Source organism: Chaetodon trifascialis, chromosome 20 (genome assembly GCF_039877785.1).
Source record: "Chaetodon trifascialis isolate fChaTrf1 chromosome 20, fChaTrf1.hap1, whole genome shotgun sequence".
In the NCBI taxonomy this organism is placed as follows: Eukaryota; Metazoa; Chordata; class Actinopteri; order Chaetodontiformes; family Chaetodontidae; genus Chaetodon; species Chaetodon trifascialis.
In genome coordinates, this window is record NC_092075.1 from 209,765 (window position 1) to 237,451 (window position 27,687).

General features: G+C 47.4%; 3 protein-coding genes across 6 annotated transcripts; all 3 read right to left on the reverse strand.

Moving 5' to 3' along the window:
* Positions 1–140: 140 nt before the first annotated feature.
* On the reverse strand, positions 141–6,702 carry slc25a46 (solute carrier family 25 member 46). Of its 2 annotated transcripts, XR_011603429.1 has the most exons (9): positions 6,207–6,702; positions 5,395–5,437; positions 4,851–4,908; positions 4,665–4,742; positions 4,342–4,442; positions 4,154–4,210; positions 3,948–4,005; positions 1,708–3,581; positions 141–1,665 (listed from the first exon to the last, which is right to left on the reverse strand). XR_011603429.1 is itself a non-coding variant. In XM_070989409.1 (8 exons), the coding sequence occupies exons 1-8, from the start codon at positions 6,475–6,477 to the stop codon at positions 2,985–2,987; spliced, it is 1,263 nt and encodes a 420-aa protein (XP_070845510.1). In that variant the 5' UTR covers positions 6,478–6,702; the 3' UTR covers positions 141–2,984. The 2 variants fall into 2 exon arrangements, 1 of the variants encoding a protein (XP_070845510.1); XM_070989409.1 differs by having other exon boundaries at positions 141–3,581.
* A 780-nt stretch (positions 6,703–7,482) lies between these two features.
* slc31a1 (solute carrier family 31 member 1) lies at positions 7,483–16,731 on the reverse strand. 3 transcript variants are annotated; one of them, XM_070989632.1, is made up of 6 exons: positions 16,542–16,731; positions 13,400–13,444; positions 10,574–10,770; positions 10,366–10,438; positions 9,935–10,103; positions 7,483–9,621 (listed from the first exon to the last, which is right to left on the reverse strand). In XM_070989632.1, the coding sequence occupies exons 3-6, from the start codon at positions 10,766–10,768 to the stop codon at positions 9,420–9,422; spliced, it is 639 nt and encodes a 212-aa protein (XP_070845733.1). In that variant the 5' UTR covers positions 10,769–10,770; positions 13,400–13,444; positions 16,542–16,731; the 3' UTR covers positions 7,483–9,419. The 3 variants fall into 3 exon arrangements, with proteins under 3 accessions (XP_070845733.1, XP_070845734.1, XP_070845732.1); XM_070989633.1 differs by having other exon boundaries at positions 12,360–13,444; positions 16,542–16,720; XM_070989631.1 differs by lacking the exons at positions 13,400–13,444; positions 16,542–16,731 and having other exon boundaries at positions 10,574–11,951.
* Positions 16,732–19,348: 2,617 nt separating this feature from the next.
* On the reverse strand, positions 19,349–23,043 carry atp6v1g1 (ATPase H+ transporting V1 subunit G1). The gene is made up of 3 exons (XM_070988888.1): positions 22,728–23,043; positions 21,228–21,328; positions 19,349–20,126 (listed from the first exon to the last, which is right to left on the reverse strand). The coding sequence occupies exons 1-3, from the start codon at positions 22,807–22,809 to the stop codon at positions 19,953–19,955; spliced, it is 357 nt and encodes a 118-aa protein (XP_070844989.1). The 5' UTR covers positions 22,810–23,043; the 3' UTR covers positions 19,349–19,952.
* Positions 23,044–27,687: the final 4,644 nt, after the last annotated feature.

Below are 27,687 nucleotides of genomic sequence, written 5' to 3' on the forward strand. Positions count from 1 at the left end.
CATGCACTTACATTGATTATTGATCACTTATTGGAACGACATCTGTGACCTTCATGTTTGTTTCTATGTACTATACATGTACTGTACACACTCATATACATACACTTCCGTGTATTGACTGAAGCACTTGTCGATGAAGCGACAGTGATGAGGCAGCAGCATCTTCATCTTCATACAGCAGATTTTATTTCACATCAAATCAAATGAACAGCAAACGTTTGTGGTTTCAACACGTGACATTAAGAAGACGAACATCAGTGAATCCACTTCAGTTCACACCTGAAACATTTGGCATTTATTATTTTATTTATTTATTTAATCTGCACAGACTGATTCGTTCTTCACTCTTTGATTTAAATATTTAAGAATCACATAGAATTTCTTCTCAATCTACATTTCTTTCAATACACAGAACTTTTTTTCATTTTTACAACTTTATACAAATAGTTTTTTGTTGTTGGCTGACGACGTTAAAGTTTCCTCTGCAGGTATTCATGTATGTACACACACTGATCCAAGTACACCTGGACTGTGGGCGACCAATCAGCTTCCAGTCATTAAACACAGAGTATTATTATTATTATTATTTCTAACACAGGATCATGACTTCATGCTTTCATACTGGACAAGGAAGTGACACTACGTTTCCATGGTGACACATGACCACAAGACAGAAGACACGTTTTGATGGAGCTGACACTTTTCCCTTGCTTCCAGCCTTTATGCTAAGCTAGGCTAACACTTTTTCCTTCCTTCCAGCCTTTGTGCTAAGCTAAGCTAACACCTTCCCCTTCCTTCCAGCCTTTGTGCTAAGCTAGGCTAACACTTTTCCCTTGCTTCCAGCCTTTGTGCTAAGCTAGGCTAACACCTTCCCCTTCCTTCCAGCCTTTGTGCTAAGCTAGGCTAACACCTTCCCCTTCCTCCCAGCCTTTGTGCTAAGCTAGGCTAACACCTTCCCCTTCCTTCCAGCCTTTGTGCTAAGCTAGGCTAACACTTTTTCCTTCCTTCCAGCCTTTGTGCTAAGCTAGGCTAACACTTCCCCTTCCTTCCAGCCTTTGTGCTAAGCTAGGCTAACACTTTTCCCTTGCTTCCAGCCTTTGTGCTAAGCTAGGCTAACACCTTCCCCTTCCTTCCAGCCTTTGTGCTAAGCTAGGCTAACACCTTCCCCTTCCTTCCAGCCTTTGTGCTAAGCTAGGCTAACACCTTCCCCTTCCTTCCAGCCTTTATGCTAAGCTAGGCTGACACTTTTCCCTTCCTTCCAGCCTTTGTGCTAAGCTAGGCTAACACTTTTCCCTTGCCTCCAGCCTTTGTGCTAAGCTAGGCTAACACCTTCCCCTTCCTTCCAGCCTTTGTGCTAAGCTAGGCTAACACCTTCCCCTTCCTTCCAGCCTTTATGCTAAGCTAGGCTAACACTTTTCCCTTCCTTCCAGCCTTTATGCTAAGCTAAGCTAACACTTTTCCCTTCCTTCCAGCCTTTGTGCTAAGCTAGACTAACACTTTTCCCTTCCTTCCAGCCTTTATGCTAAGCTAGGCTAACACTTTTCCCTTGCTTCCAGCCTTTGTGCTAAGCTAGGCTAACACCTTCCCCTTCCTTCCAGCCTTTGTGCTAAGCTAGGCTAACACTTTTCCCTTGCTTCCAGCCTTTGTGCTAAGCTAGGCTAACACCTTCCCCTTCCTTCCAGCCTTTGTGCTAAGCTAGGCTAACACCTTCCCCTTCCTTCCAGCCTTTGTGCTAAGCTAGGCTAACACCTTCCCCTTCCTTCCAGCCTTTATGCTAAGCTAGGCTGACACTTTTCCCTTCCTTCCAGCCTTTGTGCTAAGCTAGGCTAACACTTTTCCCTTGCCTCCAGCCTTTGTGCTAAGCTAGGCTAACACCTTCCCCTTCCTTCCAGCCTTTATGCTAAGCTAGGCTAACACTTTTCCCTTCCTTCCAGCCTTTATGCTAAGCTAGGCTAACACTTTTCCCTTCCTTCCAGCCTTTGTGCTAAGCTAGGCTAACACTTTTCCCTTGCTTCCAGCCTTTGTGCTAAGCTAGGCTAACACCTTCCCCTTCCTTCCAGCCTTTGAGCTAAGCTAGGCTAACACCTTCCCCTTCCTTCCAGCCTTTGTGCTAAGCTAGGCTAAACACGACCTGGAGTTTTCTCCTGAAGAAAGGCCGGGTGGGCTGAAGGATGACAGCGATCAAGTGTTCGCACACACTGAAGTGAAAAATGAGTGATGTGATGAAAACAGCCACGGTCATCGTTCACGATCCCACTGACTGAATTCTTTACAGGAAGGAACCGATCAAGCTCTGGGATCCGCTTACAGGCCTGGTGGCGGCAAATCAAGAAGGTGAGGATTCATCCTACAGAAACTGGGTAGTTGTTCTTCTACCAGCAGTGAGCGTCAGTCTGACACTGAGCAGCTTCAACCAATCAGTGGAAACATGGCGGCGAGCCGGAAACGTGCTCACTGTAAAGACTGATGTCAGACGGCGGCAGACAGGAAGTGGAGCGGTGAGGTGTGGCGGACAGGAAGTGGAGCGGTGAGGTGCAGTGGACAGGAAGTGGAGCGGTGAGGTGCAGTGGACAGGAAGTGGAGCGGTGAGGTGTGGTGGCAGAAACAGGCGAAGCCTCAGGCAGACTCTGGTCAGTTACTGTGGTTGCTATGGTATTTTTACACGGTTGCTATAGTGTCCAGAACGACGTGTTTGTACTGTGTGTATTTGTACTTTTAGGACAAATGAAGACGTTTGTGACTTCACACATACATCATTGACTTCTCATTGTCTTATTTTATTAATCGTCGATCAGCCACCAGGACAAAACAAATATCAGTTTTTTTTCTCGTTGGAACAATTCGACCAATCAGGAGGCTTGTATTCTTCTTCTAACAAACACCTGCACTGTCTGTAAAACACCACTCCAGCAGAGATGAATCATGGGAACAGCTGACCTCTGTACAGGAAGTGATGCTGCGTGGTCTCCGTGGTAATGCGGGCTCTAGCCCCCCCCCCCCTCCAGCAGCAGCAGCCTCAGTAGCGTCCTCGCCGCCGCCAGCAGTGCTCCGTGCAGCGCGTACTGCGCTGCCAGCGCTCCGAAGCCGCGGTAAAACCCGGCCGTGCCCTCCTTGCGGCGGATGGCGTGCAAGCAGTCGGAGAAGCCGTCGTACTGCGTGTTGACAGGCAGGACCAGCGGGCTGCCCCCATTCACCACGGCGACCGCACCGTCGGTGGCGTCGATGATTGTGCGCGTGCCCTGCAGGCCGAGGCGGTGCAGCGCCGTCTCCAGAGGAAACAGCACAACGTCGGCCACCAGAGAGCCCGCCCATGCCGCTGCCAGCTCAGGGAAGTAGGCGTCCAGAAGGTTGTTGGGGTCGGCCCGCTGCTTCCTGCCCCGCTGATGCAGCCACAGCGCTGCCCGCTGGACGGAGGCGGCAATGGCATATCGCAGGACGGCGTGCAGCGCGGCGGGAAGCAGCACGGAGCTGAGAGGAAGCAGACGACGGCTGTGAGGTGCTCCGACACCCAACAGCCGAGTCAGACCTTCACGGACGCAGTCCAGCAGACCGGAGGACGAGTCGTCCCGGACGATCTCACTCTGCGGAGACACGAGACAATGTGACCATCCTCATCCTCATCCGTTCATCTTCATCTCACTTTTCATTTTCTGCCTTTGACTGAATGAATTCTACTTCTGCTGCTGAGAACGAAAAGATGACGACCGAGTCGCCAGCTTCTCATTATCACACTAAATCTAAGGTGTCCAATCACACGTCGGCAAACAGCAGACATGAGATTGGACGAATAATGAGACAAATATCTCATTAATATGTGAAAATATTTTCTCAGTAAAACTAAACATGCTTTCGTTGAATCAGATGACTTCAGCAGATCGTGTTCAATCAACGTGTTCCTGTTCAACAACGCACGAGAACGATTCAATCAATCAATAATCTATAGTGACCTGGACCGTCTCGATCAGGCTGGCACAGTAAAACGGAAGAGCCACCACAGCCGTTAACCTGGGGGGGGGGGGGGGGACACGACAGACAGAGAGTGAGACAGACAGAGAGACATGTCCTCAGATTAAACACAGAAACTTAAAGCAGGTTCTTCATGAAGGAAGAAGAAAAGTTTTCCAGCAAACCACAGAAGAAGAAGTGAACCGACCCTTTGAGCAGTAAATGTCCAGCCAGCTGTTTCCAGGTCCACCTGTGAGGAAGCTCCCTGCAGACAGACAAACACTGCGAAACTGCACGAATACTGCACTGGAACTGCAGTAGTACTGCAGAACGACAGTACTGAAAAACTACAGTGACCGTAGTTTAATAGTGCACAGTGAGCAGAGGCTGTGTTACCGTGGTAACGGCGTGACCTCGCTGATGATGCCCTCGGCGCCCAGCGTGATGCCGTGGACGATGAAGGTGCTGCCCATCCCCTTCCACAGAGCCTTGACGCCCTGAGCAGCAGCAGGTTGTGACGATTGGAATATTGTACATTCATATTAAAACAGGAAGTGAGATGATGACATCACAGGAAGTTTACTGTGATTGGTTTCAGATTCAGACCCTTCAGCAAACATCAGGTCAACATTTGAAAGGATTCATTTTATTGATCAATAATTTCATCAATAATTCATGTTTTCTACACACGTTTCATGAATGAGGCCACGAGCTCGTACCTGAGCCTTGGTGATGGAGTACATGACGGCGACGGCGCTGAAAGGAGTCAGGTGATAACAGCGGGCATGGTAGTTCACCTGAGACAAACAGCCAATCAGAGAGCAGAGTCATGAACTCAAAGCTGGAAACAGAAAAACATGTCTGAAGGTTATTGATCCACTATTGATTAGAAGGCAAGCTGATACCTGACACTGTCTGCGGAAGACGATGCAGGGGTGAGCGAGGACGTTCTCAGTGAACAGACTGCAGAGAGACAGACAGCAGACAGAGACACACGCAGAGAGAGAGACAGACAGACAGAGAGAAAGACAGAGAGAAAGGCAGACACAGACAGACAGACAGACAGAGAAAGACAGACACAGACAGACAGAGACACAGGCAGAGAGAGAGACAGACAGACAGAGAGAGACAGACAGAGAAAGGCAGGCAGGCAGGCAGGCAGACAGACAGACAGACAGAGAGAGAAAGACAGGCAGGCAGACAGACAGACAGACAGACAGACAGACAGACAGACAGACAGGCAGACAGGCAGACAGACAGACAGACAGACAGAGGTTTATTTAGTGACACTTATTTTGAAAATCATTTCTGTTTATTTCCTTCCTGTTTTCTCATCCCTGTCATCAGGTGTTCTGATGACTGACAGCTCCGTCCTTCACTCAGACACCAACGTGAACAGATGTCATTATTATATGATTGATTATCAATTAATAATACATAATTTCCAACCTGACGAGTCCAATTCCAAAGCCTGCAAATCGATTCAGTTGCTCTGCAGGAAGAAGAAGAAGAAGAAGAAGAAGAAGAAGAAGAAGAAGAAGTCATTACTGATATTTCTACTAATGACAAAAATACAAACTTATTCAGTGAATGTCTGTTTTGTACTTTTTGCTCCTTTCACTGCTCTGTGATGAATTATCTTCTCATATAAAAACAAAAGAGAAACTGGAGATAAAAATATGGAAGCTCGTTTCCACCAAGACAGGAAGGAAAAAAATGATGAAATGTTTGGAAGAAATAAAACGAAAATAAAAACATCCAAATTATGAGACTATTTTGAGTGATATGATTCATTAGCTTTGCTCTAATGAAAATAACTCAAAGCTAACTTGCCTGTTTCCTGACAAACAACAAGCCTGCTGCACAGACAGCCTGTCTGTCATTAGCCTGCAGGCTAATACTCCTGTCATTAGCCTGCAGGCTAATACTCCTGTCATTAGCCTGCAGGCTAATACTCCTGTCATTAGCCTGCAGGCTAATACTCCTGTCATTAGCCTGCAAGCTAACGAGCAGTTAGCATTAGTCTCCCTTCACTATTTCTTGCTGACATAGCAGCCTGTCAGCCGATAACCATGTCGGTCCTGACACACGCAGACGCCTGTCTGTTAGCTGTGGAGTTGTAAGCTTGTTCCGTTCAGTTCCCGTTCTATCATTAGCCTAAAAGCTAACTTACAACGCCACCCTTACATAAACAGGAACATTAGCGCAATGTAGCCGTGAGCTTGCTCCAACGTCTTCCCATTGTAAAATTACCAACCCACCAGCTGGCGGTACGCCTGGCTGCGGAGCATCCCAGCCGGCTGCGTCTCCGGGACCTCCGGGCTCTCCCAGTGGCTCGTCGTAGTGAGGTGTCCGCTCTCCGTGGTGCAGATTACGGCTACCCGGGATGTCCGGCGGCGTGGTGACCCAGTGGTGGTGCTGCAGCTCCGCCGGGCCTCCTGCGCTTCTGACCGGGTAGCCCGCCCCGTACAGCGGGTCGTCGCGGCCGCGGTAGCCGAGCCCGTCAAAGCTGTCAGGCCGCCTGGAGGCCATCAGAGGTCGGTGCGTGAGCTAACAGCGGGAGGAGTGTGGCTGAGATCCGGCTAACGGATGTTACAGGTCACCAACCGGACACATTCACGCCCCGGTAAAATAACTGGAGAAACGATTTAAAAGAGGAATATTCGTCCCTGATTCATTTGACCCGCAGCAAAACAACAGTATCTGTCACCCGCCACCCGGAAGTTCTCCTTTATTTCCGGCAGTCTCGCGGTGTGCGGCTCATTACCGCCGCCCTCAGGTCAGCAGTAGAGGTTCAGTCTGGTCTGACTGAATCCAGCTTGTCTCCAGGCTTTTTGACTTTAGTCAATGATTTAGTCTTAAGGCTGAACAGTTTGAATCCTGGAACATTTTAAACAGGTTTTCAGTGTGTGTGATTTTGCTAAGATGGTGTTATAACACTCACATGTGGGAAAGCTTTGTCAGTGTGTCAGCGCTGGGACAGTTCAAACAAGTTCAGGGTTGTTTCATCATCAGAGCTATCAGAAACTGACTGGCTGTAATTTACCTTAATGACAAGATTCAAACTTGTCCACAAACATTTGACACACCTGATGTTTGCAAAAGCCAGCAGGAAGTTTAACATCACTTCCTGTTCGGAAGGTTTTCGTTGATCTGGATCAGACTCTGGATCTGTCTCAAACAGATTCTTTTTCTTTTGTTGTACAAATTGAGCAAAGACAAATGTCATTTCAAACTACATGAGCAGGAACAGGTGAAAAACCTTTGTTACCTGATTGGTTCAGAGAAGTGAAAATCTTTTGTTGTGCAGTCTGATCCAGGATCAGTCAGTGTGCTTCAAACAGTTTAAAGTCTGCAAATACGACAGAAAGGAGAAATCAAGCGACTCTTGACAGGATGCATTCAAAGTGCGTCTCATTCTTCTTTTCATCATTTATCTCAAGCGTTAAAATGCTTCACCCAATCATATCATTTTGATAAGCATGGAATTATTTGATCTGGAGCTCATTTCCTCTGAACAGACGAGACCACGACGAGTTTCTTCATAAACTTTATTCAGTTTCTCTCAGTGATTCCAGCATTCGTGACGATTCAAACATTTTTCAGACACTTTCATATTCTGGATCAACAGTTTCCTTCACAGACACTTTTCATCACGTTTTAACCTCAACTTCATTTTCCAACAACATCAACAGAGACGACCAGATTCTGGGACAGCCTGGGGACAGGACGTGGACAAAAGTCTGTGGATATCTACGAACACTGCACTGCATGGCCAAAGATACGCACACACCTGATCGATGCATGCTACATGGCCAAAAGTATGTGGACGGGGTCAATATGCACGGACACGGCTGACCCTATACTTTTGGCCACATAGAGTAGCTTTAATTTATCCAAAAACTGTCAACAACTTGGTGTTTAAATTTTGTTCTGAATAAAAATCCAATAACTGCAATCTGCCCTCGCAACCTGATTGGTCCAGTAAGTAAACTCCACCCACATCTCAGTGTGAATCCATTAGAAAAAAAAGACAGTAAACCGCAACGACGTCTATGGAGGCCTCATTCGTTCGTTCGTTCGTTCGTTCGTTCATTCATTCATGTTAGGAACCAGTCTGACTAACAGGAGTATTTTACATGTGCTCGTTCCTCACAAACCGTCCGTTTCATTGGTGGACACTGACCTCCGTCTCCAACACGCGTCTACACTGAAAAAAAACTACAAAAGAGACCAAAGTTGAAACCAGCAGAGCGTCCACATGAACAGCAGCACCTGAAAATCAAACACTGGCCTCCAGTCAGAAGAGCATCAGGACGTTTGTCAGCCACGTTAAGGCAACAGGTGTCGAGTTTAAGGCCGGCGGCGGCGGCGGCGGCCAAGGACAAACGTGAAAGGGAAAAGAAACGGGCGTTTAGAAAAGTTCTTCTTGAAAATTTCCTCCACGAAATTTATCTAAAAATACAAACTGGTGTGTTTGTCTGAAGAAACTTCTCAAATTTTCACGAGGTTTTAACTCAAAGAGAAAACTGGAGAATGTAGAAAAACGTCTGAGCTCTGATTGGCCGGCTCGCGGATCAATATAGTCAATGAAGGACTGACTCAAGGTTTAGTGAGACGATGTTCTTCTTCATTAGAAAACTGTAAACAGCCAAAAAAATAAGCTTTTTAAAGATTTTATTCTTCAGTAAAATCAAAGATCTCAATAAAAAGTTTCGTAAAACATTTGAACTGATGTTTCAGATCAAGTAAAACGTCAGCGTGTAGTATTACACGTAGTGTGTAGTATTACGTTTAGTTTGTGGCTCATTGGCTGCATGAATGTTGATTTTCATTTAAAAAGAAAATTTAGACGAAGTTTCTGTGTGTTGACAAGAACAAAAAAAGTTTTAATCATTTCATTTAAATCAAAAAGTTTAAATGAAATCTTTCATGAAACACCTATTCCCTAATATATTATATTCTAGATAAATGTTTAAATATGGATTTGTGATCGGTGCCTCTTCTAACAAGCTGCTAACAATCTAACTAAAAAAATAAGTGTATACGTGAGCTACGTATGCTGACACTTTGGCTAGTAGCAGCTAGCACTAACCTTCCAGTTGTCATGGCACTGAAAAGGAAATAAAACACAGTGTGACTTGATTTGGCCAATCAAAAACTTCTGAGGTGATCCAAGCTGTGATTGGCCGGCTCGCATACCAGCAGGAGTTTGAAAGAAAAAAAAGTAATAATGGCAAAAAACGCGACAATGAAAATGATCGCTAACTCCAGATGTTAGTGTGCATGTTAACCTGAAACAAGGTGCCACCGCGGTAAATGAATAACATTTGTAATTTAGTGTCGCATTTTATGCGCTAACTCTCATTTGTAGTTCCAGATTGGCAAGCACGCTAACAAAGCGTGAAAGATGTTTGTTAGCGTTTTATCGATTGTGATCAGCAAAACCTCACGTGATGTTAACTAGCACTCAGCTAATGGCAATGCTCAGTGATGTCAACGACCACTGCTTTCCGCCAACTGAACAGGAAGTAGCCCATGCCGGCACCGGCTGCCACGGCGATGCAGAGGTATGCATTGTAGGTCATGAAGACGAGCATCAGAAAGTAGCTGACGACCACCTGAACGATGTGCAACAAGGTCTGGAGGAAGTGGGCAGGGCTTAGCATCCGCTGTCTGAGAGGAGAGGAAAAGAGAAGTGCATTAGCATTTATGTTAGCATTAGCATTTCATATAACGTTGCCATTACTTTTTTAGTATTACCAAATCCATTCATCATAAAACATTTTAATAAAGATGTATAGCATGGTGGCATTAGCAACATCAATAATGTAGCTTTAATAATGCTATGCAGTCATGTTAATGTTAGCATTAGCATGGCTGCACTGCAGTACATTATAATTATGATTCATGTGCCTCATTTTCTAATCATCGCAAACTGACTCCACTTCTGTATGCGTTGTTGTTAGCATTAGCGTTAGCCACCTACCCAACCGTCTTGTGCGTCTCCATCAGCACCGTCCCATCAGCCCCTGGGAGCGGCATGGAGTTGTAGCGCACGTTGACCTGACTGCGACGCAGCAGCGACTCACGACCCATCTTCAACCCCTCGTACAAGACAGCCAATAGGAACACACCGATACAGGCCCCGACCATCTCTGATTGGATGAGAGGGGGGCGAAGGAAAGAATAAAAGGGACATAAAAACACATAAAATCTGAAAATGTAAATAAAAGTATGAAAATAAATCCTCAAAATATATTAAAAAAAAGAGTAAATGTCTAAATTTCAAATGAAAAATTCAAAAATGTTAATTAAAAAGTCTAAAATAAATTATCCAAATAAAGAAAAAGTCTAGAACATTGAATAAAAAATAGAAATCCCTGAAAATTGAAATACAAACATGGAGAAAACGCTGACCTCCAGGTGAGTTGATGAGCAGGCCAGTGAACAGCAGCTCCACGTTGGTGTAGCCAAAGTAGAAGGTCATCACCTAGGCAACGCCAACCACAATATTAGCCCATTAGCTCCAGAGTGCAGCTACTTCGCACTAGCATGTAGCAGTCAGCCATCATGATGTCATGTTAGCATGATGTAGCATATGGCAGTGATAAGCCCCGCCCCTCACCATCCCTCCGTGTCCTCCATTGTGCCCATTGTGCCCATCGTGCCCATCATGCCCTCCTCCTGCTCCGTGGTCGTGTCCGCCGGTGGTGGGCGGGGCCATGGTGTGACTTTGGTGTTGGGTGTCGTCCATCAGCATGGTGCTGTGGTTCATGTGGTTCATGTGGTTCATGTGGTCCATGTGGTTCATGTGGTCCATGGCTGCAGGGGAACAAAACCAGTTCATGGTCACTTCTCTTACGACAGTTCCCATGATGCTTTGGGCTGAGGACTACAGCTTCCTGAGTCTCGCTCTCCTGATGGATCCAATCGTTTCTGTCATCATATTGGTTCAAAAATCGGCCTCGACGTTGGTTAGAAACAAGATTTCTGACTTCCTCCATTTCCACACAAACAAACAAACAAACAAACAAACAAACACTGGGCTCATTAAATACAGAGATCCACTTTAAAGTCCAAGGAGGGGACAGACAGACAGACAGACAGACAGACAGACAGACAGACAGACAGACAGACAGACAGACAGACAGACAGGCAGGCAGGCAGACAGACAGACAGGCAGGCAGGCAGGCAGACAGACAGACAGACAGACAGGCAGGCAGGCAGACAGACAGACAGACAGACAGACAGACAGACAGACAGACAGACAGACAGGCAGGCAGGCAGGCAGACAGGCAGGCAGACAGACAGACAGACAGACAGACAGACAGACAGACAGACAGACAGACAGGCAGAGAGGCAGGCAGGCAGACAGACAGACAGGCAGACAGACAGACAGACAGACAGACAGACAGGCAGACAGACAGGCAGGCAGGCAGACAGACAGACAGACAGACAGACAGACAGACAGGCAGGCAGGCAGGCAGACAGACAGACAGACAGAGAGGCAGACAGACAGACAGACAGACAGGCAGACAGACAGACAGACAGACAGAGAGGCAGACAGACAGACAGACAGACAGACAGGCAGACAGACAGGCAGACAGACAGGCAGGCAGACAGACAGACAGGCAGGCAGGCAGGCAGGCAGACAGACAGACAGACAGAGAGGCAGACAGACAGACAGACAGACAGACAGACACAGACAGACAGACAGGCAGACAGACAGACAGACAGACAGACAGACAGGCAGACAGACAGACAGACAGACAGACAGGCAGACAGACAGGCAGGCAGGCAGGCAGGCAGGCAGGCAGGCAGGCAGGCAGACAGACAGACAGACAGGCAGACAGACAGGCAGGCAGGCAGGCAGGCAGGCAGGCAGACAGACAGACAGACAGACAGACAGAGAGGCAGACAGACAGACAGACAGGCAGACAGACAGACAGGCAGGCAGGCAGGCAGACAGACAGACAGACAGACAGACAGACAGACAGACAGACAGACAGACAGACAGACAGACAGACAGACAGACAGACAGGCAGACAGACAGACAGACAGACAGACAGACAGACAGACAGGCAGACAGACAGGCAGACAGACAGACAGGCAGACAGACAGACAGACAGACAGACAGGCAGACAGGCAGACAGACAGACAGACAGGCAGACAGACAGACAGACAGACAGACAGACAGACAGACAGGCAGGCAGACAGACAGACAGACAGGCAGACAGACAGACAGACAGACAGACAGACAGACAGACAGACAGACAGACAGACAGACAGACAGACAGACAGACAGGCAGACAGACAGGCAGACAGACAGAGTCCAGGGATGGTGTGAAGCTTCAGGTGGTCTTCAGTGTGAACTCACACCTGAAGCTTCACACAGAAACTTGCTCTCTTACCTCTCTGACGCCTCGTGGTTCAAAGTGATGCTGACTCGACCACAGAGAGAGACAGACTGAACACTGATGGCATCGCGGCAGCCAATCAGCTCCTCCCACTGCCGTAACAGCCTGACATCACTGAGCAGACATCCTGCTGTAATCTGATTGGCTCTCTGGCCCCGAGGCTACAGGAGGCAGAACGAGCCAATCAGAGCACTGCGAGGTGCCATCTGCCATCAGCCAATTTGATCAGAGAAACATTAACAGGAAGGTCAGTCGTCGCCATCGGCAACACTTACTTCCTGTTTTGTGTCGAGCTGAGTCAGCATCACGTCTCAAAGGGACTCTGTCTCTGTGTTCAGTGTCTCTCGTCTGTCCTTTTTTTTCTTGTGCCTCATCAGATTTATCTGGTGACCTTTGGGAAGGTCTCGAAGGCCTCACGTTGGGAAACACTGATAATGTGTGATAAACATGATAACAGCCGACCTCTGAACAGCTTCAGGTCAAACTCCATGTTCTGTTTCCCCTCACGGCCTCAGGGGGCGCTGCGGGACGTGAGACTGTCGGGGGTCTCCGAGGTCTCAACAGCAGCTCGGGGACATTTCGCCCGGTCCAACACTCACACACATCTACGATATGTAGCCCTCAAGATGAGCTGAAAAACCTTTATTGATCGTCTGATCGATCATCTTCGATCGTCTGATTGATCACCAGCTAACATGTTAATGTGTTTGATGTGTTCCGGATCAAACATCTGCAGAACTGACGACATTCCCATCAGCCTCAGCTACAGTGTGTTTACAGCTAATTAATGTGATAGCATGCTAACACGCTAAGCTATGATGCTGAACATGGGAAACATTGACAGGTTAGCATGCTGATGTTAGCATTTAGCCTCACTGAGCATGGCTTCATTATTGACACCTTTAAAAGCTTTAACATCCCTCCTCTTCTTAAACTCCATCTGTGCTTCCTGTGCCCTGATTGGTTGATCTCAGTACTGTCAGCACGGTTCTTGTAAAGATGACAAAACAGAGACAGGAAGCAGAATCTCTTACCTGGAGAGGTGAGAGCGACGGGGGATCGAGCTCTGGAAAGACTGTCTGAAGGAGAGAGAGAGACATAGATGAGTGTGTGTTCGACAGCCAATAAAACTGATAACAGGCCGCCATTTACAGGCGCTGCAGGTCACGTGCTGTTGTTTCAGGAGACTTTCAGCAGGTCTCAGGTCAGTGCTCCTGAACATGTTCTGGGACAGTTTCCATGAAACTCTTCGTACTGCTGTCAGTGAACGTATGAAGAGTCGGTGGTTGGAAGAAGCCTGAGTCTGTTTGTGTTATTAATGGCTGGAGATCAGTCGGCGTGCTCCAGTCCTTTGTTTCCCTCCAGCTGAGCAGATCCTGGATCAGAGAACCTCCAGAGAACTGTGACAGTTTGAAGGTCCGTCTTTGAACCTTTGGACCAAAGCGATCCAGAACGATGGAACCAGACGTGACCGGACGTCACGCTGAGCTGCATCAGAGTCATGTGACACACGAAGAGCTCTCTGTGGGCTTCACTGATGATGAGGATGACGAGCTTCTGTAAATGATTCACTTTCTGCAGGTGTTGACCTTTGACCCCCTGTCAGATGCTGAGCCACGTGAAGAATCTGACGACCAAAAATGTGTATCGCAGTATTTTTCAGAATAATAACGGTTTCACGTTTTTTTCTTCTTTCATCTGGAAGACAGATGTTTTAACACAGGTGTGTCCAGGCGCTCATCTGGGCAGAGTACCGTGAAGAAGAGTGTTTTCACGTCACACACACACACACGCACACACACGCACACACACACGCACACACACACGCACACACACTAAATGATGGCTGATCTTTACACTAACGTAACCATCATGTTGACAAACACAGGAAACAGTAACCAATGGAAGCTTCTTTCACAGTTTTGTGACTTGTGTTACGAGAAACTTTACGAACTTTTGTCCGAGCCGTCACTCATGACACACATGGAGGGACGCTGGGACGCCCCTTTGACCATCACACAGAGCTTCAAGTAACGACAGCCTGGTCCATGTCCTGCTGACTGGGCCTATAGCTCAGCTGGTCGGGCGTGCGCTCCCTGTACTGAGGCTGTCAGTCCTCTGCAGTGTCCACAGGTTCGATTCCCACCTGCGGCTCATTTGCTGCGTGTCGTCCCCTCTCTCTCTGCCCCCTTTCCTGTTGTACATTCAGCTTCATAAAGGCTACACACAGAAAATCACTGCACTGAAATTAACGCACCGATCCCTTTTTTTCACCGCCGATACCAATCCGGTACCGATCCAGAAAAACAGCGCTGAATTAGCTAACAAATGGTATGTTTCATTGTGTGGAAAAGACTGGGATCATTCTGTTGTGCATCAGACTCAGGTAGTTTGTAGCATTGAGCATTGCACTGTGTGGCACGCAACTCTCATCCAGCCAGCGTGCAGTTAAAACTTAAAAGCGACACAGGACATCCTCTCCGTGATTTCTGTTGCCTGCACACTATTAGGTTTAAATTTTCACCTCTCTCCTTCATCTCCGTCAAAGTTAGCTGCGTCATACCGCCTCCTTTTTGTTTATTCAGTTCAATGAAGTCAGCGTCCTCCCCGGCGTGAAATCTCTGCAGGTGCTTGATTAAGTTGTTCGTGTTATAACTTGGTGTTTTACCACCTCCCCTCGGAACATTTACTGCGCAGGTATTGCAAGAAGACGTCGAGTTTGTAGGCTGAGACAGTTAGCCGACCGTTCGCTCGCTCTATTTTGAAAACGATGCAGTCCACATGATGTGCGCTTCAGCACTGCGTGTCGCTTGTGCATGACACCACTCACAGCACCTATAGCATGGCCTTAGACTGAATAGATCGGCCCCTATGTATCGGGTCCATTGTCACCGATACCGATCCAGAATTTTCTTCAATATTTGGACCGATACCGATATCGGATCGGTGCATCCCTAGTTGAAATGGAGCCAGAGTGAGTCGAAACAGCAGGTTAACTCACACATCAGGCCTGAATCTCTGAGGGTGAACAGTGGTCACAGTGTGGTCACGTCTTACTGAAAACAGCAAAGGTAAGACGTACTGTGCGACTCAGCAAAGGTGTTTCTGCTCCTCTTTGGCTGCTAGCTCGCCCAGTTTCCATCGCACAGTGAGGAGGCAGACATCTTCATCATCATCAGACTCTGCTTTCATATGATACCGGGCTTTTGTGGTTTGCGTGAAGTGGTGAAATCAGCAGATGTGACTTTTATTTTCGTGCTTTCGTGACATGTGCATATAATTTCGTCGGGTATGAACTATGTTTCGTGTGGGTGCCGATGCTTGGTGGAGGCTTTGAACTGAGCTCTCCGTCATTCTGGTTTGCTAAAAGTTCGGACTGGTGCTGCTCAGAGTGAGCAATGACCGTCTGAACTGCGCGCACGTCACGCTGCCCTGCACAGTGATTTTTAATTAGTCGGGAAAATGTGGGGAAAGTGTGACGGTATCAAAATTTGGATACCGCCCAACTCTAGTGTGAATTCATATGTAAATCTGCCAAATGAGTAACTGTAATTGTATGGATGTGTAACTGTGTGTGTGTAATTATTCTAACGTTACAGTGAGCGTTAGTTGTTGTAACTGTGCTGCTTGGTGACTTCTGACCTGTCAAACTTTGTTAGTTTGTAGTTTGCTGAACGTTAGTTTCTTCAGTCTGTCTGTCCTCTCTGTCGCGTCACGTCTCTGTCGTCTTGTTGTCTTTCTGTCTCACGCTGCCGTTTTTCGTTCGTCCTCCTCTGTCATTCGTCATCTTTTAACGTATTATCTATGTATTCATTTATTATTAATCTCGCCACCCATTCCCTTTTAAATCTTCTAAACTTCTGCCAGCACAACACACGGAGTCGGCGGCGGAGATTAACGTGAATCCGGTCATACAAGGTGAGGCTTTATGGAAATGACGACTCTGCAGGTGCAGTGAAGACAAGCCGAATTTACAACGAGACCCGTCCTGTTCAGAAACTGTCACAGATTCGACCCCCACATACGGACCCTCTTTGCTACTTGCAGCGATGCTTTAAACTGCACGTTTTTCTGGGGAGTTTCGTTTGGCTGCAAAGCGCGCTGTATAACGTCAGCAGCAGAGGTCACTGGCGGAGTTACACACACTAACACACAGGAAAAAAACCGTGAGCTCACCTGGAAGTCTTCCGGGAATTCTTCTACTTCTCCTGCTCCGTTTTGGCTCCAAGACACGAGACTAACACCGTCGCAAAAACAACGGAAAGAAAGAAAAGGAAGAAGAAGACTGACGTCCGTTTCTTCAACTTCGTCTCTTCACCGTCTGTTTCTCTGCTCGCGCACCAGTTCCGTGTGGCTACGTCATGACGTCTAGACGCAAGACACGGGGGAGGAACTAATAGTACGTAAAGGGAGGGGGGGTCCCAGTTTGGACCAATGATAAGGCCAAATCTGCGGCGAGAGGCGGGACTTTGTTGGAGCCACGTAGGCGGTGTTTGTAGCGGGGAGTCAGGTGATCAGCGCGTCAGAGGGGAAGAGTAAACTAGAAAAGCATTTTCTAAAGCTTCAGGTCTCTTCAGGTCTGAACTTAAACAAATGAGTTATTTGTCTTAAAAAAACTGCGACATAACGTCCATCGATGACATACCTGTAAAGAAAAAAGTTTGTTATTTAGGCATCACTATAAAAAGGACAGAGAAGAAAGATGTGCTCTCAACTTTAATCCAATGAAGAATCAGGCAGAGAACAGCTTTAATCTGCCTCAGAGGTCTATCATTAAAGGGGCGGGTTCTTTTATCGAAAGCTGAGGGGATATTCATACTTCATTCATGCTCATTTATACTGCATCCTGTCTATCTCTTGAGAGAAAAGTTGCCAAAAAAACTGACCAAGTAATCCACTTTTTTCATGGAGAAATCGTATACATGATATTAGAAAATCTGTTGTTAATTCTGGTAAAAATGGGGCCTTGATTTGTTGGATTTTTCCTCTTTGAACTATGTATTTAAAATGAGCTGGTTAAAGTCTTTCATGAGAAATGATTCGTCAGTGTGGTTTTTCCTTCCTGGAGTTTTATTAAGCAGACTGGGGGCTGCATTTCCTGCCGGTTTGTAATTCTACAATAGATAAGTTACCACTGATATGAGCTGACTCTCATAAGCAGCTGAACTTAATTTACAAACACACAGTATTATATATGGAATAATGGTGGTATTTTGTATAAGAAAAGAGTCTTTTTATAAAGACGTGGTTTGCCTGTTAAGCCATCTGCTAACTCCTGCAGTCACTCATGAGGAACTCTGTCGTACATGCACTTTCCTGTGTCGCTTAAAGGATTGATTCAGGCGGTGGGATCTGCTCCAGGAGGCTCTGTTTGTTTGTGTTTCTGCTCATGATGTGTCTGTTACAAACCCTGTTAACACCCCTTGAGGGAAAATTTGCTTCTCATCTGTTAGAGTTACATATTTACTCTCATCTGTTAATGAGCTCCACACACATAGTAACACAACCAACATGTCGTCAGTAACTATAAGCTGCACACACGTGGCCACACAGGCAATGTGACCTTCAGTAACCTCAGAAAACACAGACAACTAAATGTAACGTATCTCGTGTCAGGTAACACATAATTTACATATAGAGGGGGGGTCTAGCCATCTTCTCTTTCAGGGCGTGTCTCCTATGGATTGGATGGGTCATGTGCCAACAGGCTGGGACCAGCCTGTGGACCAAGGAGGGGGCACTGAAGTCTAAACCACGATGATCACCACCTGTTTGGACCAATCAGATAGCTGCACATTTCCTTTTCAAACTCTGTATAATCGTAAGTCAGGCGTTCTCGTTCTGGCGGGGGGTTGCAGCTCACTGCTTGCAGACTGAGATCCATGTACATGTGCTCTATTTTATCAGTGTGTTAATAAATATCCTTAACTGAAGGCAGAATATCTCCTGACCTCTTTCTGCAAAAACGACCACGCTCACACATCCTCTGGAAAGAATAATAATGGTGCCATTGGTTCATTGTCTCAGAGCGAGTTTACTACAAAGCCGTATGTTATTACTTACTGGAAACTCCACAGAAATATACCTTGGTCAAAAGTTTGGTTGTTGCCACACAAGTATTTGATTACCAACAAAATGAGAGAGATTTCCTTTAAAATTCTACACAGAATTTACCCTCAAAGTATTGATGAAACAGTTTCGAGCTGATGTTGATGCCAGTTGTTCATCGTGTTCAGCTCACCCTGAAACTGCGCCACATCTTCTCTGGCCCTGCGATCTCACTACGAAACATGGAAGGACCTAACGACGTTTATCTGTGACAAACTTTATGCACATTTTGTATTGTTTTTGGTCTTTTTGTAAAAAAGAAAGATGACAGTGAAAACATCCATGATATAAATCTTCAGTTAAGTTTTTCAATCAGAAATGTACATTTATGAATCAAAAACCTTTTTCAGGCTTTTACAAGGATTTTGAACGATACCTTCAATCAGTGCCTGCAAAAGCAGGACTTTGAATGCATGTGTGAATGGTAGCATGTGTGTTCTTCTTCTCTTGTCCCAACACTTCCTTTGATGAACACACCCTTTATTAGTCACACACGGTGGGCTGCCAGCCGACCAGCACCCAGGGACCACTTCCTGTTGTCACCATTGGTCAGGTGTTGATCTTCTTCATGTTTTTAGTGGGTTTTTTACGGATACCTCAGGTGAACACGGGGAGAACGTGCACAGAAAGGCGCCTTTTTCCCTCCAGCAGCAGGCAACAGGCAGGGTGGAGGACACGCCCGAGCACCCCAGGCGGGAAGCGAGCCGGGACCTTCTAGCTGTGAGGCGACAGTAAGGTAGGTAAGGTCGCCATAGCAACAATACTGATGCCTCCAGACCTGTGGAACAATCACATTCAGCGCCCTCTGGTGGCCTCCAGGCGATCTCTTTATGTTTTTGTAAAATCCCAGCCAATCACAGAGCAGCATCACACAGTTTCAGGCAATCAACATTCAGTTTAATATTTTCGGTTTTTCATCACATCACAAACATCAACAGGAAGTCACATGACCACACACACAATCACCAAAAAATCTGGAAATGCACAAGTGTCACAATAAAAGCCTGTCCACTTTCTCCATCCAATCAGGTAAGGTCACAGATGAGCTGTGACTCCTGATTGGAGGAGAGAGTTCAATGAAAAGCAGCCAATCAGCGCACCAAATGTGACTCCATTGAGCTTCACTGATTGTTTCACCTCAAACTGACTCTGATTGGAGCTCAGAGAAACGAAGACTTCTTTTTAAGATTGAGGAAAGATTCAACAAAAACAGAGCGATTTCTGACAAATATAAATACTTCGTAAACATCGACACGGTAACAACAGTTATTAATTTCTCGTCTTTGTTTGGAGCAGGAAAACAGGAAGTGATGAACACACCCGCACTTTTTTGTTGACAAGCAAACAAATCTTGACAGACTAAACTAAAAAGTTACTGGTTGACTGAAGCTAATGGAAATAATGTTGCTAACGTCCATGTCTGCGTTTGCCCCGCCCCTCTGGCATCAGCCCCACCCCCTGCTCACGTGGCTCCGCCCCTCAGCCAGCCACACGGTAGTTGGCGTGAAACTCCGGCTGGATGTCGCAGACGCGTCGCAGCAGCTCGCCCAGAACCGCCTCCCGGTTACCACGGTAACTGGCCTGGATACGACCCATCCGCTCGGCCGTGTCGCGGTCGACCTCCACTGCACTGTTGCCATGGGAACCGAGGGCCTTGGGGGCACAGAAATATGAAGCCAAAAAATAGAGATGAGCAACCCAAGAAATGTTTGAAAAAATGAAAAAAACATAATGAGAACATTCGGACATTAAGGAGGAAAAAATGGTAAAATTATTAAGTGAAGAAAAGGAAAAATATTTAACAGTATCAGTAGTGTAAGCAGTATAATGAGCAGTATAATGAGCAGTATATTGAGCAGTATAAGCAGTATAATGAGCAGTATAATGAGCAGTATAATGAGCAGTATAATGAGCAGTATAATGAGCAGTATATTGAGCAGTATAAGCAGTATAATGAGCAGTATAAGCAGTATAATGAGCAGTATATTGAGCAGTATAAGCAGTATAATGAGCAGTATAATGAGCAGTATAATGAGCAGTATAATGAGCAGTATATTGAGCAGTATAAGCAGTATAATGAGCAGTATAAGCAGTATAATGAGCAGTATATTGAGCAGTATAAGCAGTATAATGAGCAGTATAATGAGCAGTATAAGCAGTATAATGAGCAGTATAAGCAGTATAATGAGCAGTATATTGAGCAGTATAAGCAGTATAATGAGCAGTATATTGAGCAGTATAAGCAGTATAATGAGCAGTATAATGAGCAGTATATTGAGCAGTATAAGCAGTATAATGAGCAGTATATTGAGCAGTATAAGCAGTATAATGAGCAGTATAATGAGCAGTATATTGAGCAGTATAAGCAGTATAATGAGCAGTATAATGAGCAGTATATTGAGCAGTATAAGCAGTATAATGAGCAGTATAATGAGCAGTATATTGAGCAGTATAAGCAGTATAATGAGCAGTATATTGAGCAGTATAAGCAGTATAATGAGCAGTATAATGAGCAGTATATTGAGCAGTATAAGCAGTATAATGAGCAGTATAATGAGCAGTATAAGCAGTATAATGAGCAGTATAAGCAGTATAATGAGCAGTATAAGCAGTATAATGAGCAGTATATTGAGCAGTATAAGCAGTATAATGAGCAGTATATTGAGCAGTATAAGCAGTATAATGAGCAGTATATTGAGCAGTATAAGCAGTATAATGAGCAGTATAATGAGCAGTATGAGCACTGTGACGTACAGCAGCCTCTTTGGTCTTGAACTCTTTCTCTCTCTGCAGTCGATACTGTTCGATCTCAGCCTGAGCTTCTTCCTTCGCCTGCTTCAGACGTCTGTTCTTACCTGCAGGGGGCGAGAGACACCAGCAACACATCAGAGAGAGTGAGGGGGGGAGGGGGGAGAGGGAGATGGAGGGAGAGAGAGAGAGAGAGAGAGAGAGAGAGAGAGAGAGAGAGGGAGGGAGAGAGACACAGCGAGTACGCGGCGAGTACTGCGTTGACGACGACGCAGTAAGCGTCCTCGCCTTCAGGCAGGTGACCTCAGTATCTGGATTTGTGAGCTCTGCGAGGATCAGAACCAACAGAAGTCCAGACGGACGGGAGCCGGCAGGAGGAGCAGAGCTCAGGTGTTCAGGAAACTCGTCCCACAGGTGTGGAGTCACCTGGCTTGGACTGAGGACACCTGTCCCATGTCTCCAGGGTTTGAAAATCTGACCCGTGTCAGGCAGGAAGTGGTCTGAGCTGTGAGGCGCTCCACTTCCTGTTAGTGAGGACAGCTTCACAGTGTGGACGATTTGTCTTTATCTCTCAGACTGAAGTCCTCCAGTTCTTTAAGGTGGATTTAAGGTGGACTTTAAACATCACACGGACATCATTGTTATGATCTACAAATATCCTGCAGCATAAAACAAAGCTCCTCAAAGCATGACCTTCATCAGACCAGAGACACCTGACGAAGACCTCCTGACTCTCTATCACCATGTCCCATGATGCTCAGCGGCTGACTCACACCGACCGTCAGCAGGAGTGAATACATGAAACATGGAGCGCAGCTGCAGCCTTTCTGTGATTGAACCGTAAATTATTTAAAGGTTTTAGAAAATGTTGAATTATTAGAATCATGTGTGAGTAAACGGAGACGAACGTGTAGAAGGAGAACAAGCTGTATTACCTTTATTTACCTTTATTTAGACTAGACTAGACTAGTCCATTGAGAAAGACAAACAAACATACAACCCATATTAAACCCGTATTAAAAACTGCAGAGAAGCGTGTGTGTGTGTGTGTGTGTGGCTCCTGGCATGAACACACACCTGCAGTCATTCATTCATTCATCAGGACAAACCCTTTCATTCGGCGTTGACCGTTACCAGCGGTCAGAAAACTCCACAGCTGAGCGAAACGCGCGAGCTGAGAGGAACTTCGTGCAGGCCGAACCGAGCAGAGGAAGCTGGTCGCCTCAGAAAACGTCTCCGTTTTAACTTTTCGTCGATCTGAGGTTAAAACAGGACAAAGCGTCTCTAAAGTGGCAGATTTTCACGTTGAGTTCGGCTCACGTTACAGCCCGACGGCCTGCCAGCGTGTCTCCCGCTCTGCGCGTGCCTGCTGGCTTCAGCGCACCTGCCCCGGCGTCTTTTCTGACTCAGGTATCCCTCAGGTGCTACTCACCGCTGTTTTCACCGTTTAATCCGCCAGCGGGCTCGCGGGCCGCGGCGGGCTGGCAGGCCGCCGCTCATACTCACGTTTGCGGGCTTCGGCCACCTTCTCGGCCGCTCTCTTCTCGGCCTGCAGCAGCTGCTGGATGCCCTGAGACTGGCTCGCCATGTCGGATCGGAGACGCTGCGGACGGCGGCGAAGAAACGGAGGAAAAAGCGGAGAAAACCACCAAACTGAAGGTCGACGAAGATCCTCGGTGGTCAGCTGATGTCACGTCACGCTCCGCACCGTTCACGTGACTTTGTCACGAGGAGCGATAGGGGTGTTTTTTCTTCTGTTTAAATAAACTTTATTTACAAAGACAGAAGGTGAACACTGTTCACTCGACAGCAAAGTCGTGCCGGCGCTTCGGAGCGTGTGTCCAGAAATCAGTCCGTTAAATCAGCGTTTAGTGAAGCGCGTATCGATAGAGATTCTCTCTTTTATTCAAAGTTTGCAGCGTACAAACTGCGTACAGTCAGTCATTCAGCTCACAGCAACGCAAAGCAGAATGAGCATCATAGCACTACATCAGTAAAACAGCACAGTATGCATACAAAGAAGAAGAAGAAGAAGAAGAGAAAGAGGAAAAAACTGATGTGACAGACTTCATAATATTCTGTATATAATGATATACATATATAATATAATGAAAGGCCCCTGCAACCCCGAAAGGGAGAGGCAGTATAGAAAATGGATGGATGGATGTAATATATATAATAATAAATAACATATATATAATATAATAATACAATGAATATATCTATCGTCCACTATATGATATAAGTGGACGATGCATTTTAAATGTCTAAACTGGTGTTCTGTAATTTGTCCTGTGCGTTATTGTCCCCCTCCAGTTTTCCTTGGATTAAATATAACTTTCCACATTTTAAAAGAGCCACCACAGCAGAGGATCTGTGAGGGGGGGGCTGGGAGGAAGGTCGCTGATAGGCAGGTGGTGATGCATGTCCCGCCCAGTTAATCACATGGCCCCTCATTGGGTGAAATGTAGTGTGCAGTAATCCAGAGTGAAACTGTGACGTCACCTGTGTGCTTACCTGTTTTGGTGACTTGGCGTGCTGTGGTACAGAGGTGTGTGTGTGTGTGTGTGTGTGTGTGTTCTCAGGTCTCTGACACCCGACCAACACGGTTAAAGGTGGTGGCAGTTGAACTGTCAGAGCCGAGGTTCATTACAAAGAGTCCACGTTCAGAGACATTATTACGGCTGCTTTGCGTCTGTTGTGCAATGTGCTGTATTTTTCACGTCTTTTCTGTTAATCCAAGGTGAAGTGTTTGTTGTGTGCTAAAGAATTGGGCTCATCCATGCTGAGGCATGCTTGTGCTTTGCATGAAAATAATGAGAGGAATGTTGCTTATTTAGTTTCTGAATGAAAATGAATGAAGTCCTTCAGATGCACGTCAGGTTCACGTCAGGTTCACGTCAGGGTCACGTCAGGGTCACGTCAGGGTCACGTCAGACACGTCAGGGTCACCTAAGGTTCACGTCAGACACGTCAGGGTCACCTAAGGTTCACGTCAGGGTCACCTAAGGTTCACGTCAGACACGTCAGGTTCACGTCAGGTTCACGTCAGACACGTCAGACACGTCAGATTCACGTCAGGTGCACGTCAGAGTCACGTCAGGTTCACGTCAGGGTCACGTCAGGGTCACGTCAGGTTCACGTCAGACACGTCAGGTTCACGTCAGGGTCACGTCAGGTTCACGTCAGACACGTCAGGTTCACGTCAGGGTCACGTCAGGGTCACGTCAGACACGTCAGGGTCACCTAAGGTTCACGTCAGACACGTCAGGGTCACCTAAGGTTCACGTCAGGGTCACCTAAGGTTCACGTCAGGGTCACCTAAGGTTCACGTCAGACACGTCAGGTTCACGTCAGGTTCACGTCAGACACGTCAGATTCACGTCAGACACGTCAGACACGTCAGATTCATGTCAGGTTCACGTCAGGGTCACGTCAGGGTCACGTCAGACACGTCAGGGTCACCTAAGGTTCACGTCAGACACGTCAGGGTCACGTCAGACACGTCAGGGTCACCTAAGGTTCACGTCAGACACGTCAGGGTCACCTAAGGTTCACGTCAGGGTCACCTAAGGTTCACGTCAGGGTCACCTAAGGTTCACGTCAGACACGTCAGACACGTCAGGTTCACGTCAGCTTCACGTCAGGTTCACGTCAGACACGTCAGATTCACGTCAGGTTCACGTCAGGTTCACGTCAGACACGTCAGATTCACGTCAGACACGTCAGATTTACGTCAGATTCACGTCAGACACGTCAGACACGTCAGACACGTCAGGTTCACGTCAGACACGTCAGGGTCACCTAAGGTTCACGTCAGGGTCACCTAAGGTTCACGTCAGACACGTCAGGTTCACGTCAGGTTCACGTCAGACACGTCAGACACGTCAGATTCACGTCAGGTGCACGTCAGAGTCACGTCAGGTTCACGTCAGGGTCACGTCAGGGTCACGTCAGGTTCACGTCAGACACGTCAGGTTCACGTCAGGGTCACGTCAGGTTCACGTCAGACACGTCAGGTTCACGTCAGGGTCACGTCAGGGTCACGTCAGACACGTCAGGGTCACCTAAGGTTCACGTCAGACACGTCAGGGTCACCTAAGGTTCACGTCAGGGTCACCTAAGGTTCACGTCAGGGTCACCTAAGGTTCATGTCAGACACGTCAGGTTCACGTCAGGTTCACGTCAGACACGTCAGATTCACGTCAGACACGTCAGACACGTCAGATTCACGTCAGGTTCACGTCAGGGTCACGTCAGGGTCACGTCAGACACGTCAGGGTCACCTAAGGTTCACGTCAGACACGTCAGACACGTCAGACACGTCAGGTTCACGTCAGCTTCACGTCAGGTTCACGTCAGACACGTCAGATTCACGTCAGGTTCACGTCAGGTTCACGTCAGACACGTCAGATTCACGTCAGACACGTCAGATTTACGTCAGATTCACGTCAGACACGTCAGACACGTCAGACACGTCAGGTTCACGTCAGACACGTCAGACACGTCAGACACGTCAGGTTCACGTCAGACACGTCAGACACGTCAGAAACGTCAGATTTACGTCAGGTTCACGTCAGACACGTCAGGTTCACGTCAGACACGTCAGGTTCACGTCAGACACGTCAGATTTACGTCAGGTTCACGTCAGACACGTCAGACACGTCAGACACGTCAGACACGTCAGGGTCACCTAAGGTTCACGTCAGACACGTCAGACACGTCAGAAACGTCAGGTTCACGTCAGGTTCACGTCAGACACGTCAGATTTACGTCAGACACGTCAGATTTACGTCAGGTTCACGTCAGACACGTCAGGTTCACGTCAGACACGTCAGGTTCACGCCAGACACGTCAGATTTACGTCAGGTTCACGTCAGACACGTCAGATTCACGTCAGACACGTCAGGTTCACGTCAGGTTCACGTCAGACACGTCAGATTTACGTCAGACACGTCAGATTTACGTCAGGTTCACGTCAGACACGTCAGATTCACGTCAGACACGTCAGGTTCACGTCAGACACGTCAGGTTCACGTCAGACACGTCAGGTTCACGTCAGACACGTCAGATTTACGTCAGGTTCACGTCAGACACGTCAGGTTCACGTCAGACACGTCAGATTCACGTCAGACACGTCAGACACGTCAGATTCACGTCAGATTTACGTCAGATTCACGTCAGACACGTCAGACACGTCAGGTCACGTCAGACACGTCAGATTCACGTCAGATTTACGTCAGATTCACGTCAGACACGTCAGACACGTCAGGTTCACGTCAGACACGTCAGGTTCACGTCAGACACGTCAGACACGTCAGGGTCACGTCAGACACGTCAGGGTCACGTCAGACACGTCAGACACGTCAGACACGTCAGATTCACGACACGTCAGACACGTCAGACACGTCAGATTCACGTCAGACACGTCAGGTTCACGTCAGACACGTCAGGGTCACGTCAGGGTCACGTCAGACACGTCAGGGTCACGTCAGACACGTCAGACACGTCAGACACGTCAGATTCACGACACGTCAGACACGTCAGACACGTCAGATTCACGTCAGACACGTCAGATTCACGTCAGATTTACGTCAGATTCACGTCAGACACGTCAGACACGTCAGGTTCACGTCAGGGTCACGTCAGACACGTCAGGGTCACGTCAGACACGTCAGACACGTCAGGTTCACGTCAGGGTCACGTCAGACACGTCAGGGTCACGTCAGACACGTCAGGGTCACGTCAGACACGTCAGGTTCACGTCAGGGTCACGTCAGACACGTCAGGTTCACGTCAGGGTCACGTCAGACACGTCAGGGTCACGTCAGACACGTCAGATTCACGTCAGACACGTCAGGTTCACGTCAGAAACGTCAGGTTCACGTCAGACACGTCAGACACGTCAGGTTCACGTCAGGGTCACGTCAGACACGTCAGGTTCACGTCAGGGTCACGTCAGACACGTCAGGGTCACGTCAGACACGTCAGATTCACGTCAGACACGTCAGGTTCACGTCAGAAACGTCAGGTTCACGTCAGACACGTCAGACACGTCAGATTCACGACACGTCAGACACGTCAGACACGTCAGATTCACGTCAGACACGTCAGGTTCACGTCAGACACGTCAGGTTCACGTCAGACACGTCAGGTTCACGTCAGAAACGTCAGACACGTCAGAAACGTCAGGTTCACGTCAGAAACGTCAGACACGTCAGACACGTCAGACACGTCAGATTCACGACACGTCAGACACGTCAGACACGTCAGATTCACGTCAGACACGTCAGGTTCACGTCAGACACGTCAGGTTCACGTCAGAAACGTCAGGTTCACGTCAGGGTCACGTCAGACACGTCAGGTTCACGTCAGGGTCACGTCAGACACGTCAGGTTCACGTCAGAAACGTCAGGTTCACGTCAGAAACGTCAGACACGTCAGGGTCACGTCAGGGTCACGTCAG

What these genes read in the sequence shown, in the direction of transcription:
- atp6v1g1 (XM_070988888.1), bottom strand. Translation starts at nt 22,809, where the DNA reads ATGGCGAGCCAGTCTCAGGGCATCCAGCAGCTGCTGCAGGCCGAGAAG. An exon ending in GGTGGCCGAAGCCCGCAAAC is followed by an intron (nt 21,329 to 22,727) that starts GTGAGTATGAGC and finishes CGCCCCCTGCAG; the next exon opens with GTAAGAACAGACGTCTGAAG. An exon ending in TCAAGACCAAAGAGGCTGCT is followed by an intron (nt 20,127 to 21,227) that starts GTACGTCACAGT and finishes TGTGCCCCCAAG; the next exon opens with GCCCTCGGTTCCCATGGCAA.
- slc31a1 (XM_070989631.1), bottom strand. Translation starts at nt 10,822, where the DNA reads ATGGGAACTGTCGTAAGAGAAGTGACCATGAACTGGTTTTGTTCCCCT. An exon ending in ATGGAGGACACGGAGGGATG is followed by an intron (nt 10,439 to 10,573) that starts GTGAGGGGCGGG and finishes GGCGTTGCCTAG; the next exon opens with GTGATGACCTTCTACTTTGG. An exon ending in GAGACGCACAAGACGGTTGG is followed by an intron (nt 9,622 to 9,934) that starts GTAGGTGGCTAA and finishes CTCTCCTCTCAG; the next exon opens with ACAGCGGATGCTAAGCCCTG.
- slc25a46 (XM_070989409.1), bottom strand. Translation starts at nt 6,477, where the DNA reads ATGGCCTCCAGGCGGCCTGACAGCTTTGACGGGCTCGGCTACCGCGGC. An exon ending in TCTTCCGCAGACAGTGTCAG is followed by an intron (nt 4,743 to 4,850) that starts GTATCAGCTTGC and finishes TGTTTGTCTCAG; the next exon opens with GTGAACTACCATGCCCGCTG. An exon ending in GGACATTTACTGCTCAAAGG is followed by an intron (nt 4,006 to 4,153) that starts GTCGGTTCACTT and finishes CCCCCCCCCCAG; the next exon opens with GTTAACGGCTGTGGTGGCTC.